Source organism: Ziziphus jujuba, chromosome 2, assembly GCF_031755915.1.
Source record: "Ziziphus jujuba cultivar Dongzao chromosome 2, ASM3175591v1".
Classification (NCBI taxonomy): Eukaryota; Viridiplantae; Streptophyta; class Magnoliopsida; order Rosales; family Rhamnaceae; genus Ziziphus; species Ziziphus jujuba.
In genome coordinates this window covers 30,244,960-30,260,030 of record NC_083380.1, presented here as the reverse complement: position 1 = coordinate 30,260,030, position 15,071 = coordinate 30,244,960, and the positions used below count along the sequence as shown (strand labels likewise).

The following is a 15,071-nucleotide window of genomic DNA, read 5'->3' as shown; positions in this document are numbered from 1 at the left end:
CTTGAAAAATTAAAGCTGCAAGATATGGATTGAAATGAAATATGAAGAATTCATTAAAAAGCATCCTCTAATGTAGTTTTTTTTTTTTTAAATATCATATTGAGGTAGTTGCTTCAATGACCATCCGACATATGCTTGAGTTGATCACATCTATGCTAAAAAACAATTGCACCTCACAATTTGTTAGACATTTGGTCTTTAAGAATTCTGATAAAAACATAAGCAGATGAGGGATTGACGGTCAAAACAAAACAAACAGAAAAAGAAAAAAAAAAAAAAAGAAAAAAAAAGGAAGAAGAAGAAGAAAAAAAGAAGAAGAAGAAGATAAAAGTAAGAAATATACAATAATTCAGGTTGTTTTACTTGTTCACCGTTCAAAAATATGCTTTTCAACTAAGACCAGTTATAAAAATCACATGCTATAATTTTTCAATCATACAATACTTTCCCAAGATGCATATATACATGGGAGACATTTGAACTATGTTGATATTACTAAAAAAAAAAAATAAATAAAAGGAAAAAGAAAAAGAAAAAGCATTTAAGTTTATGAAAACAATAATGTGATAATATAAATAAGTAACGCAAAAGTGGAAAAAGTTACCCCTGTTTTGTTCATTAGATGCTTTCCAATTAATTCATAGTGTTAGCTAGCTAGTTGACTCATAAACCTTTTTTTTTTTTTTTTTTGTTTCTTTTTTCTTCTTCTCCTTTTTTTTTTTTATATTGCTATTTAATTTCTTAAAACTATTCTATTGAACTTGATAGCCATGGTTGTCTTTTCTTTCATAGCTATTAAAATGATTCTTTGTGGTAATATCTTTCTATAGTTACTGTGATTTGTTGCTGGTAGTTTGCTAAGTCTTTTAGAGTTTTGCTAGTTATTGCCATTGGTAATCATCATCAGTAAAATCCACTATTGATGTGGCTATTTATCAATTGGTTTCAATTTTTTTTTGTTTTTTTTTTTTTTTTTGTTTTTTTACTCCTTAAAACTATAAATATAATCGAAAAAAGTGAACTGATAATAGTAATCAATTAAATTGTCCCATGGATGTGTGTGTCCTACAATTTATTTCCTGAGTTCTTTGTTCATTATACTATGTGTGGTGTAAACTTTTATATGTTTGTTTGTTGGATCCTTGACGAAATTGTGCACACGACATGACAAAGGTTTGATGTATTGTCTCACTTGGGTTTTGCACAACATCATTTATATGTATGTACGTAATACACATGAATTTTATAATTACGCGTTCTTTTCTGTTTCTTAGATCATGAATTTCTTATATTAGCAAATGACAAAAAATTTTAATTAAACCAGTTTACCTCTGTTTCTACTGGGTTGCAATTACCTATCTTTCAAAAAACTATGCAACATATATACCTTACTAAAAAGATATCAAGATATTTTCTTTTTTTTGTTTGAGACTTTAATCTATGAATGTTTTATATTCTTTTTCATGTTTGAAAATTTTCGTTTTTTGTTTTTCCAATATAATTCAATAGATTTGGTAAAATCAGGTCTTTCACGTAGAAAGTTGCAGATGGGAAACCATGACGTGTCAGGTTGGATCATGAAGTGAACTTTGGTAAATAAGTCTCTCACATTATTCAACATAGCAACTAATTCAAAAAAACTATATATACATATATATTCAACATTGCAAAAGAAATCTGGCATATAATATTGTATATTCATTTTCATGTTTGAAAATTTTCTTTTTTTTGTTTTTCCGGCATAATATTCAATGAATTTGGTAAAGTAGGATCTTTCACATAGAAAGTTGCAGATGGAAAAACATGACGTGTCTGGTTGGACCATGAAGTGAACTTTGGTAAATAAGTCTCTCATATTATTCATCATAGCAACTGATTGAAAGAAAAACAATATATATATATATATATATGTATAAATATATATATCCAACATTGTAAAAGAAATCAGGCATATATATATATATATATATAATGGAGTTCTACGATGTGGACTTCTGCACTATTTTATGGTACGAAACGTTTCAAAAATGATGATTTTTGAAAAAATTATCATCAATATTTATTTTTGTGTAATAGTATTGATAATGATTTTTTCAAAAACCATCGTCAATATTATGGTGCACATGATAAAAACATGCAGACTTTTACACTATAGATGGACTATATATATTTTCTTTCTTAGATTGGTTGAAATCTTGGCATTTTCTAGCCTCGCTGATGTAGTAGAAAAATATGATATATTTGATTTATATATATATATATATATATTTGCTTTCTTGGATTGGTTAAAATCGTGGCATTTCCTAGCCTGGCTAATGTAGTAGAAAAATATGATATATTTGATTTGATGTATATCCTTATAGTAAAATACTATTTGTTAGATGTACATTTGAATTAGCTTTAATTAGGAAATAAAAAAATATAATTTTTAATCTCATTTATTTTAATTTATTAGGGGCTAGTCTAATTAGATTAGGAAATTGGAAGATGTTTTCCTTTTTTATTTTTTTATTTATTTCTTTTTATGCTTTTATGTGGCCTATAGATAGGTGTCCCTGGTAAATGTAACAAGACAGTTATCATGAATAATAATATTTGAGTTATTTTTCAATTTTATCAACATACAATTTTTGCAATAATCCGTGACTTTTGTATATTTTCCTTGGTGTCTGAAAATTTTTGTTTTTATTTTTATCTTTTCTATTTTTTCAACATACAATTACAGAAATTCGAGAAAGTCGAGCGATCCACATAGAAAAGTGCAAAAGACAATCGAAAATAGGAGACCAAATGTGCATGGTTGGAAGATGCTAGAGAGAAATATAAAATTAAATGAAAGTCTATCTTTTATCGGTTCAAAAACTCCACCCAAAATAAATAAATAATTTAAGGGGGTCTACATTTAAAGAGGAATATTAAGAGAAATATAAATCAACTGAAAGGGGGAGTGTTAGAAAAAAATATAAATCAAATGAAAATCCATCTTTCATTAGCTTGAGCTTTTGGGATCGGTGGTATTCAACATAAGTTAAAGCACTCTTTGGTAGATAAGTCTCTCCCACATATATTGAACATAGCATGATGTAAGAAATGAATTATTTAGTGTTTGGGATGACCGATCTATTTCTTGATTGTTTGTTTTTCCTTTCTTGGAAATCTTTCATTGGTTTATAAACTTGGCATTTTCAGATGAGTTGACTTAATCTGTAACTAGCGAGCTATTACTTGGAATCAAAGTGCATCTTAAAAAAAATAAATAACTATACGGCACAGACACTCAACTTTTATATTTTGTAGTTGTAAAATGTCTCTATCTATCTATTTTGGTCTAGAAGAAATAAATAAAATGTTGGCTGCAAAATAAGCACTTTAATTGGTAGAACTTCCCAGCAAATTTCTCATTAACAAATCTGCATAAGAAAACTTTCTTATTTACAAACATGCTCCCCATACTCAACGGAAATACATGAAACTTAAATTTATATTTTGTAGTTATAAAATCCCCTTACCAGTCTATTTCGGTCTACAGGAAATAAATAACTTTTTGACTACGCAAGAAGCTTCTCCATGCCTCTATATAAGATGCTCTCTTATTAGAACCTCCAAGCTTTTCTAAGAGAAAGGGGGGAAAAATCAAAGTGTTATGGGGTTGTCACTGTGTTTAGTGCCAATTTTTTGTGTATTTTTAAAGCTTTTGGTGTTGCATATTGTGGTTCCAAAAAATATTACTTTTGTTCAGTCATTTTGCCATGATAATGAAAGATCTTCCTTGTTGGAGTTCAAAGAAAGCTTCCTCATTAACAAATCTGGTTCTCTCTGTGATCCCAAGGTTTTGCAATGGAAATCTCTTGGAGTAAATGCAAGCAATTGCTGCTCGTGGGATGGAGTCCAGTGTGATGAGGAAACTGGTCGTGTGATTGGCCTTGATCTTAGTAGAGGTTGTTTATTTGGCTCTATCAACTCCAACAGCACTCTTTTCAATCTTGTTCATCTTCAAAGGTTGAACCTTGCTGGTAATAATTTCAATTACTCTGAAATTCCTTTTGCTATTGGGAAACTTTCAGGCCTAACTTATCTCAACCTATCAAGGTCTTCTTTTCGAGGTCAAATTCCAAAAGAAATTTCACACTTGTTTAAGTTATCACAACTAGACCTGTCTTTCAATTACAATGAAAATGTTGAGCAAAAGGTTTTGGAACTTAAAAATCCAAATTTGAGTAGCCTACTGCAAAATTTGACAGGTCTAGAAGTTCTTGATCTCAGTTATGTAAACATCTCATCCATAGTACCCAATTTCCTTTCAAACTTCACTTCTTTGACATCACTATTTCTTTTGAATTGCGGGTTGCATGGAGAATTTCCTGCAACCACTTTTCAATTGCCAAATCTAAGATATCTTGATGTAGGATCCAATAGGAATCTCAAGGGTTATTTGCCTGAATTCAAACATAAAAGTCCTCTTAAAGAATTGATACTTAGTAAAAGTGGATTTTCTGGAATCCTACCTTCCTCAATCCAAATGCTTGATTCATTGGATCTATTAGATGTTGATGGCTGCAATTTTTCAGGGTTTGTTCCATCTTCACTTGGAAAACTTGCCCAACTTACCACTATACACCTTAGGCATAACAATTTTGCTGGTCGCATTCCCTCTTCTCTTCAAAATCTTACCCAACTGACTTCATTATATCTCTTTAGTAATCATATGACTGGTCCAATCCCACCTTGGCTAGGAAACCTCACCAAACTAAATACACTCCTACTTGGACATAACCAATTCTATGGTCTTGTTCCACAATCATTATCTGACATCATCAACCTTGAGACTCTTTATCTACGTGCTAACAATTTAAGTGGCATTTTGAAATTTGACATGTTTTTTGGCATGAAATTTCTCACGAATCTAACCCTGGGTGAAAATAGTTTGTCCGTATTCATTATGAAGGGAAACAAAAATGCAACAATTTCAAAATTCAAGAGGTTGGAATTGGGTTCATGCAACTTGAATACATTCCCTGATTTTCTTAGGCATCAGAATGAACTCGAGGTGTTGGTACTTCATAATAACAAGATAAGGGCTGAAATACCTGAATGGATGTGGAATACAAGTATAGACACTTTTCGTCTCTTGAACATTGCCAACAACTTCTTAACAGGCTCTCAACCTGCAATTCTTCCTTGGGTTAACTTGCAAGTATACATTGTTTCATTTAACATGTTGCAAGGAGTACTACCAATTCCTCCCCCATCCATCTTGAGTTATAATGCATCAAATAACATGCTAAGTGGAGAAATCTCACCTATGTTCTGCAATCCAAGCTATCTATACTTTCTTGACTTGTCTGATAACACCTTGACTGGTACAATTCCAAAATGTTTTGGAAACTTAAGCTATTCTTTGGATGTGTTGAGTTTAAGAAACAATTTCTTTCAGGGCACCATTCCTAAAATATGCAGCAACAGTGCAAGCAACTTGAGAATAATTGATCTCAGTTACAATAAGTTGCAGGGGCAGCTACCACGAACATTGTCCAATTGTATGATGCTTGAAGGTATTGTTGTCTCGAACAATCAACTTAGGGATGTTTTTCCATCTTGGTTGGGATCTCTTCCGGTGTTGAAGATTCTCATACTTCAACATAATGGGTTCTACGGTGTGATTGGGCAACCCCAAAACTACTTGGAGTTCCCCAAGTTGCAAGTAATTGATATCTCTTTTAATAATTTCACAGGTAAATTGCCATCAGATTACATTTTCAGCTGGAATGCCATGAAGGATATCAATCCCAGTCCTTTGACATATTTGAGTGTAATGTTGAACTATACTTTTGCTGAAATTGGTTTGACCCATGTTGAAAATCGTTATGCAATCACAATCACCTCCAAAGGGGTAAAGAGATACTATGGTGCCATCCTAGATATCTTTACTTTTATTGATATGTCAAGCAATAGATTTAAAGGAGAGATTTCTGAATTGTTTGGAAACCTAAAAGGCCTTTACTCATTAAACCTTTCAAATAACATTCTCACTGGTTGCATCCCATCATCTTTAGGAAATTTAACAGTTCTAGAATCATTGGACCTCTCTCAAAACAAGCTCTCAGGGCAGATCCCTCAGCAACTAAAGGAACTTGGATTTCTCGAATGCTTCAATGTTTCTCATAACAATCTTACGGGGCCTATACCTCAAGGGAAACAGTTTAGTGCTTTTGAGACTAGTTCCTTTCAAGGAAACCCAGGATTATGTGGTGATCTACTACTTAAGAAATGTGGTGATTTAGATCCCCCATCACTGACACCTTCAGTTTTTGAAGAAAATGATAATTCAGAGTCTTCGTTTGAATTTGAATGGAAAGTTGTGTTGATAGGACTCATAAGTGGGCTAGTTGCTGGAGTGGCTCTTGGTGATATGGTGATCATAACGAGGCATGGATGGCTGGTTAAGATGCATTGCACAAGGAAACGGTGGAGGACATATCGAAGAAATTGAAGATAGAAAGTTGTGGAACTCTCTCTGCTATGCTTGATAGTTTTCTTTTTTCTTGTTTATTATATATGTACATATGCTTTAGTTTCGAACTTGGTCTTTTTTTTTCCTTCTCTTTTTTGCCTTTCTTTTCTATGCTTGTAATCTTCGACTTGAATAAACATGGTAGAAGAAATGCTATAGCTTTAATTTACTATTTCAGAATATTTCCAAAAGCTCTTGCAGTACTTGCATAACCAGCTCTATAGCTTGCGACCAGGAACTAAATAGAGACATAAACATAGGCGTGGTAGACGTACTAAATATAAATATAGCTACTACTTAAATCATAAAGCCAGTTACAAACCCAAATTTGTAAGAATCATCCAATTCTCTTTCATGGGGATGGCAGGATTCCAAATGCCCCCAGCAACATAGTTGTGCATTGTTTGTATAGCCCTCAGGCCTAACTTTAGCTGTAATGAAATAAGGAACTTGTCTTGTCATATGCTATTGTTTAAGCATAGGATGATTTTTTTCAACTACCAATGCAATGGAATTGACAATGTATTATAAAAGATCATGATTTGAACTACTAAGAATAACACGGGAATTTTAAAGTGAATGCCTTGAAAAAATAATCGTTGATATTGTTGAATACAAAACATCCATGGTAAGTTACAATATTCTCTATTATATATGTTTACTGAGTTTGATGAGTAATGATCCTTACAAGAAATTTTAATGCATATCCTTTTACAAATATATATGTGTTTTCATACATGAAGAACATTTAGAGGATATAATTTGTTCCAAAGGATTGTGATTAAATCACCCCTCCCCAATTTATTAAAAAAAAACAAAAATAATTTTTTAAAAAAAAAGACTAAAAATCCAATGCGAAAATGTGAATCAATAATAGTAGTCAATTTAAATTGTTGTGTCTATGTGTTTCCCAGTAGCATTTTGCTATACTTTATGTCATATTGATTTGCTGTAGTCTTTTTTATGAGTTCTCTATTTGTTAAACTATATGGGGTGTAAACTTTTATGTGTTTGTTTGATGGATCCTTGATGAAATCGTGCAGATGGTAGATGTTTGATATATTGTCTCTCTTAGCTTTTGTAGCACATCATATAAATAAATAAATGTATATATATATATATATATAGAGAGAGAGAGAGAGAGATTCTATGGTCAGGTCCGACTTGATCAAAATGGTGCGGTCCAAAAATGTGAAAAAAATGACCAGCTATTAGATTTTAACTTATTCAATGAATGGCTTAGATACTTTCTTGTCACACGTGAGAAAATTGCAACTTGAAAAAAATTTCCTTCAACCTTCATGCTTCAAAATATCATTTTTTTCCCCCTTGCACCACTATTTCACAAAAACTTTACCATTTCAAAATTCCCAAATAAAATACACTATCTCCACCATTCCAACCCCAGATATCCTTCTATTACTTCCACTGCCCAGGTCTTCTCCTCGACAATCCAAAATCCATTTAGAGCTTGGGTTAAAGGTTAGTATTTTTGAGCCATTGGCTTTTTTTTTTTTTTAGGGCCTTTGGTTTTTTTTTTTTTTAACTGTGAACAAAAAACCAAAAAAAGAAATAAAAAAAAAATGACATCGATAACCTAGAAAATGCCACCGGCTTATGTACCAAACAAGTGGGCATTTTCCTTCAGATTAAACATTGCTCTTACTCGGTGGTTCAGAGTAGCCTCGACGTGGCTGAGAGCGAAATCCCGGTGGTGACTACATCGCTGTCTAGAGTAGAAAGGGTGTCTATGGCCTTGATAATCGAGTCTCATTTGGCTGGATTCTTTTGAGTCTTAAGGCCCCAATCTTGATTGAATATGAGGTTGATGAGTTCCTACTTAGAAAGTTTTGATTAAGCTGTGAGAGACGAGTAGGCGATTATAGAGGAGTTAGAATGGTGGGGTTTAAGAAAAAAAAAATTGAAATGGTAGTGTTGTGGGTTGGATTGAATATTGGAAAGAAGGAGGTTTGAGGACGTAGAGTTCTGGAAATTTTTTTTTTAATTCCTTTGTAACTTTTTTATATTTTTGCAAGTATCATTCAAAATAATAAAATTCAAATTTAACAAAAAAAAATTGACGACCAATTCAAAATTATAAAATTGAAAAGATAATTAAAAAAAAATTGGGAGACCAAAGCCAAAGCTATTACATCATAGCGTTGGCTTTGGTCCCCCAATTTTTTTTCAAATTTTGTATTATTTTCATTTTTTAATTCCTTGGCAATTTTTTTATATTTTTGCCAGTATAATTCAAAATAATAAAATTCAAACATAACAAATAACTCAAAATAATAAAATTCAAACATAACAAAAAAATTGAGGACCAATTGATAATTACAAAATTAAAAAGATAATTAAAAAAAAGGAGGACCAAAGCCAACGCTATTACATCCCAGCAGTGTTGGCTTTGGTCCCCCAATTTTTTATTATTTTCTTTTTCTTAATTCCATTGTAATTTTTTTTTTATATTTTTGCAAGTATCATTTAAAATAATAAAATCCAAACGTTAAAAAAAAAAAACTGAGGATCAATTGAAAATTACAAAATTGAAAAGATAACAAAAAAAATATTAGGGGAAAAATTAAAAGTATTGGCTTTGGTTTCCAAATTTTTTAAAATTTTTCATTATATTTTTTTAAATCCTTTGTTATTTTTTATATTTTTACAAGTGTCACTCAAAATAATAAAATTCAAACTTAACAAAAAAATTGAGGATCAATTGATAATTACAAAATTAAAAAGATAATAAAAAAACATTAAGAGACCAAAGCCAATGCTATTATATTCCAGCAGCATTGGCTTTGGTCCCCTAATTTTTTTAAATTTTTTATTATTTTCTTTTTTTTAATGCCTTTGTAATTTTTTTATATTTTGCAAGTATTATTTAAAATAACAAAATTTAGACATAACAAAAAAAATTGAGGACCAATTGATAATTACAAAATTGAAAAGATAATAAAAAATAAATTGGTCTCCCAATTTTTAAATTTTTTTTATTATTTTATTAATTTATTTTTTTTAATTCTTTTATAATTTTTTTTTTATATTTTTGCAAGTATCATTTAAAATAATAAAATTTAAACTTTACAAAAAAATTTAAAGACCAATTGAAAATTACAAAATTGAAAAGATAACAAAAAAATATTGGGGGAAAATTAAAAGCATTGGCTTTGGTCCCCTAATTTTTTAAAAATTTTTTATTATATTTTTTTAATTCCTTTGTAATTTTTTTATATTTTTACAAATATCATTCAAAATAATAAAATTCAAACTTAACAAAAAAATTGAGGACCAATTGATAATTATAAAATTGAAAAGATAATAAAAAAAAATGGAGGACCAAAGCCAATACTATTACATCCAAGCAGCATTGGCTTTCGTCCCCCAATTTTTAAAAAGTTTTTATTATTTTTTTTTCAATTCCTTTGTAATTTTTTTTATATTTTTATAAGTATCATTCAAAATAATAAAATTCAAATTTAACAAAAAAAATTGAGGACCAATTGATAATTACAAAATTGAAATGATAAAAAAAAAAAAATTGGGGGACTAAAACTAACACTATTACATGCTAGCAGTGTTGGCTTTGATCCGTAATTTTTTAAAATTTTTTATCATTTTTTTTAATTCCTTTGTAATTGTTTTTTATATTTTTACAAGTATCATTCAAAATAATAAAATTTAAACATAACAAAAAAAATTGAGCACCAATTCAAAATTACAAAATTACAAAAATAACAAAAATAAAATTGGGGGACCAAAACCAATACTTTTACATCCTAAAAGCCTTGGCTTTGGTCCTCCAATGTTTTTAATTTTTTATTATTATTATTTTTTAATTTCTTTGATGAAAATATGATAACAAACAAAAAAAAAAAGAGTTTTGTGTTTAAAATTGGACAAAAAAAAAAAGGACTTTTGATGAAAATATGATAATGAGACAAAAAAAAGAGGGTTTGTCCTCAAAATTGGACCAAAAAAAAGAGGAAATTTTTTTTGATGAAAATATGATAATGAACAAAAAAGAAAAAGGAGGGTCCATGTTTAAAATTGGACTAGAAAAGAAGAAAAAATAGGAAGAAAAAAAAACTGTTACAAAAGGGATCAAAGCCGATGCTATTTTCAGAACATGCGTCGGCTTTGCTCCCTTTGGTAACATTTTTTTTCTTCCTTTTTTTTTTCTTATTTTCTAGTCTAATTTTAAACACAACCCTCTTTAATTTTTTTCATTATTATATTTTCATCAAAAAAAATTTCCTCTTTTTTTTTTGGTCCTATTTTAAAGAGAAGCCCTCTTTTTTTTTTTTACCCATCTTTTTTTGTTCATTATCATATTTTCATCAAAAGTTTTTTCCTCTTTTTGTTTTTCCAATTTTCATCAAAAGAATTAAAAAAATAAATAAATAAAGAAAATAATAAAAAAATTTTAAAAATTAGGGTTGGCTTTGGTTCCCTAATTTTTTAATTTTTTTATTATTTTCAATTTTGTATTTTCAATTGATCCTCAATTTTTTGTTAAGTATGAACTTTTTGTTAAGAAATTAAAAAAAAATAAAAAAGAAAATAATAAAAAATTTCAAAAATTGTGGGATCAAAGTCAACATTGCTGGAACGTAATAGCATTGACTTTGGTCCCCCAACATATATATATATATATTTATCTTTTTAATTTTATAATTTTTAATTGGTCATCAATTTTTTATGTTAAGTTTGAATTTTATTATTTTAAATGATACTTACAAAAATATAAAAAAAAATTACAAAAGAATTAAAAAAATAAAAATAAAAAAGAAAATAATAAAAAATTGGGAGACCAAAGCTATCACTACTGAGATGTAATAGCATTGGCTTTGGTCCTCCAATTTTTTTTTTTTATTATCTTTTCAATTTTATAATTTTAAATTGGTTTTCAATTTTTTGTTAAGTTTGAATTTTATTATTTTGAATGATACTTACAAAAATATAAAGGAATTAAAAAACAAAAATAAAAAAAAAAATTAAAAATTAGGGGACCAAAGTCAAGGCTTTTAGGATGTAAAAGTATTGGCTAAAAGCCTTGACTTTGGTTCCCTAATTTTTTTTTTAATTTTTTTATTATTTCAATTTTGTATTTTCAATTGGTGCTCAATTGTTTTGTTAAGTTTGAATTTTATTATTTTGAATGATACTTATAAAAATATTAAAAAATTACCAAGGAATTAAAAAAAATAAAAAAGAAAATAATAAAAATTTTCAAAAATTGTGGGATCAAAAGCAACATTGCTAGAATGTAATAGCATTGACTTTGGTCTCCCAATATATATATATATATTTATCTTTTCAATTTTGTAATTTTCAATTGGTCTTTAATTTTTTTTGTTAAGTTTGAATTTTATTATTTTGAATGATATTTGCAAACATATAAAAACAATTACAAATAAATTAAAAAAATAAAAATAAAAAGGAAAATAATAAAAAATTGGGGGACCAAAGCCATCACTGCTGGGATGTAATAGCGTTGACTTTGGTCCTTTTTAATTTTGTAATTCTCAATTAATTTTCAATTTTTTTTGTTAAGTTTGAATTTTATTATTTTGAATGATATTTATAAAAATATAGAGGAATTAAAAAAAATAAAAAAAAATTTAAAAATTGAGGGACCAATGCTAACGCTACTGGAATGTAATAGCGTTAGTTTTGGTCCCTCAATATTTTTTTTATTATATTTTCAATTTAGTAATTTTCAATTAGTCCTCAATTTTTTTTGTTAAGTTTGAATTTTATTATTTTGAATGATACTTGAAAAAATATAAAAAAATTACAATGGAATTAAAAAAAGAAAATTTTCAGAACTCTACGTCCTCAAACCTCCTTCTTTCCAATATTCAATTCAACCCACAACACCACCATTTCAATTCTTATTCTCTGAAACCCCACCACTCTAACTCATCTATGCTCGCCTGCTCATCCCTCATAGCTCAATTGAAACTCTCCAAGTAGAAACTCCTCAACCTCATATCTGATCAAGATCGGGGCCTCAAGACTCAAAAGAACCCAACCAAACGAGTCTCAATTATCAAGGCCGTAGGCGCCCTTTCTGCTGTGGGCAGCAATATAGTCACCACTAGGACTTCGCTCTTGGCCACATCAAGACTACTCTGGATCACCAACAAAGGGCAGCCTTTAATCTGGAGGAAAATGCCTACTTGTTTGGTACCTAAGCTGGTGACGTTTTGCAGGTCATCGATGTCATTTTTTTTTTTTTTTGGGTTTTTTGTTCATGCTTAAAAAAAAAAAAAAAAAAAAAAAAAAAAAAAAACAATGACTCACAAATACTAACCTTTAACCCAAGCTCTAAATGGATTTTGGATTGTCGAGGAGAAGGCCTGGGCGGTGGAAGCAATAGAAAAATGTCTAGAGCTGAAATTGTGGATTTTATTTTAGAATTTTGAAATGGTGAGAGATGGAGGATTTTATTTGGTAATTTTAAAATGGTAAAGTCTGTGTGAAACAATGGTGCTAGCAGGAAAGAAAATGATATTTTGAAGCAGGAAGGTTGAAGGAAATTTTTTTGAAGTTGCAATATTCTCACGTGCGATAGAGAAATATCTGAGTCGTTCATTGGATAAGTTGGAATCTAATAACTGGTCATTTTTTTCACATTTTTGAATCGCATCATTTTCGTCAGGTCGATCCTAACCATAAAAGGACTCTATATGTGTGTGTATATATATATATATAATGCACACGTAACACCCCATCCCAAATCGCACCGGAATCCGTGCACGTTGACCGAGGTTGGCCGTTGACCGAGCGGGTCAAAAGTTGACTGTTTGCTCTAGTTGGAATTTCGAGTTGACCAGGGTACTGTGGCGAAGTGCATGACGCTCTGAGTTTGTAGACTAGTAGCATGTCGAAAACGGAGCTACGGTTTGAAAGTTATGGGCGAAACAAGTTGAAGTGCAAACTGTCCAAAAGGTGCCGGGAGTTGACTTTCTCTTGTGATATAATTTTGAGTTGACTCTTGTATGGTTGTAAAGTACTCGTCGATACGAGTTCATAGACTAGCGGCACGCTTAAATCGGACATTTGGTTAAAAAGTTACGGACGTTTGAAATTCGCCGAGTACCGTATTATTTTAATATATCTGGCTTAAGTGCACAGTAACGCCACGTGTCAGCTTCTGATTGGTCCATGTGGCATGAACAGTGTCGCACATGGGTTTTTATTTGTTAAAACACTCGGGGAAGAGGGAGAAAGAGAGAGAGGAGAGAGAAAGAGAGAGAGAGAGTCGCCGGCCACCGGAGGTTTTCAAATTTTCCGGTCGAGTTACTGCACACGCGCTGGCCAGCCAGGTTGCCCTCCTCATTTTCGGCAAAACCTCCAAATTTCACGGTGAACGGCCGCCGGACGCGCCCGGATCGGACGTCCGAAGTTCGGCGGCGAGTTTTTCCCCTCCACCGCCGGCCACCGCAAATCGACCCACTTCCGGCCATTTTTTGGACACACGCGCCGTACACCCATCATCCTCTCCTCAAGTCCGGCCGACCCACCAAAAATCACGGCCATCGGACCACCGACGCGCTGAGATCGGAGCGTTTTTCGGCGAGGGGCCGGAAATCTTCAAACGGTGATTTCTCCGCCGTCCGACCTCCGTTTTGCTCACCGCCCATCCGGTTGGGTTGCTCTCCTCACGATCTACAAGTCTGCAAAATTTCACGACCAACGGCCACCGCACACGCCGCCGCCGGCGAAGGTTGCTGGTGACCGCGGCGGCTCTCCGGAAATTAAGACCGGATCTGTGATTAGCATCACTCGAGCTTCGATTCGGTATATAATTCGTAAATTTTAGTTATCGTTTGGTGTTCGCTCTCCAGGTACCCATTTGGGGATTACCCGAATAAAATATTAATATTTGTGGTTTGGTACTGTGGATGTTTTAGGTGCACGTGCGAGTAGCGGAGTCGATCCCACGGAGGATCTTGATTGAGATACGTGCATAAGGTGAGTGACCCACCTTCAAATTAATTTTGGGGAATTTAATTTGTGAATATAATGTGTGTGATTTAAATATTTGGAATTTAATTTCTATGTGCGAATTATTTATTTGATTTATTGTGGATTTATTGGTGAATTTATTGGATTTAAGAAAATGTGCATTTTATAAAATTATGCCATGTGAAATTATTTTATGAATTTGAGGATTTTGAAATTGGTGTGGTTTTAATAGTAAAATGGGCACGATTTGATTTTCAAATATTTCAAAGAAAATATTTGGTTATGTTGGTGATTTCAATTTTTATAAAATATGCCCATGGAATATTATGAGATTTGATTATGATATTTTGAGAAATTATTTATGCTTGGAAAAATGTGAATATTTGAATTGATGGATTTTGGGAGTTGGTGGATTTGAAAATCATGGAATTTATGGTATTGATTATAAAGAAATTGTGGAGAATTTCCCGGTTCAAGCGGATGGATTATGCCCGCTATGCTTATGAAAAATGTGAAATTTGTTTTATAATTTATATTTATGGATTTTATAATTTTTAGATGCACCGTGCACGTACTGGTG

At 31.0% G+C, this 15,071-nt stretch overlaps 1 protein-coding gene across 1 annotated transcript; it reads left to right on the top strand.

Moving 5' to 3' along the window:
• The first annotated feature begins 3,643 nt into the window (after window positions 1–3,643).
• On the top strand, window positions 3,644–6,490 carry LOC107419453 (receptor-like protein 7). The gene has a single exon (XM_060815065.1). The coding sequence runs from the start codon at window positions 3,644–3,646 to the stop codon at window positions 6,488–6,490; it is 2,847 nt and encodes a 948-aa protein (XP_060671048.1).
• Window positions 6,491–15,071: the final 8,581 nt, after the last annotated feature.

Bases quoted from the DNA above. Each gene is read 5' to 3' on its own strand.
- LOC107419453 (XM_060815065.1), top strand. From the start codon at position 3,644: ATGGGGTTGTCACTGTGTTTAGTGCCAATTTTTTGTGTATTTTTAAAG.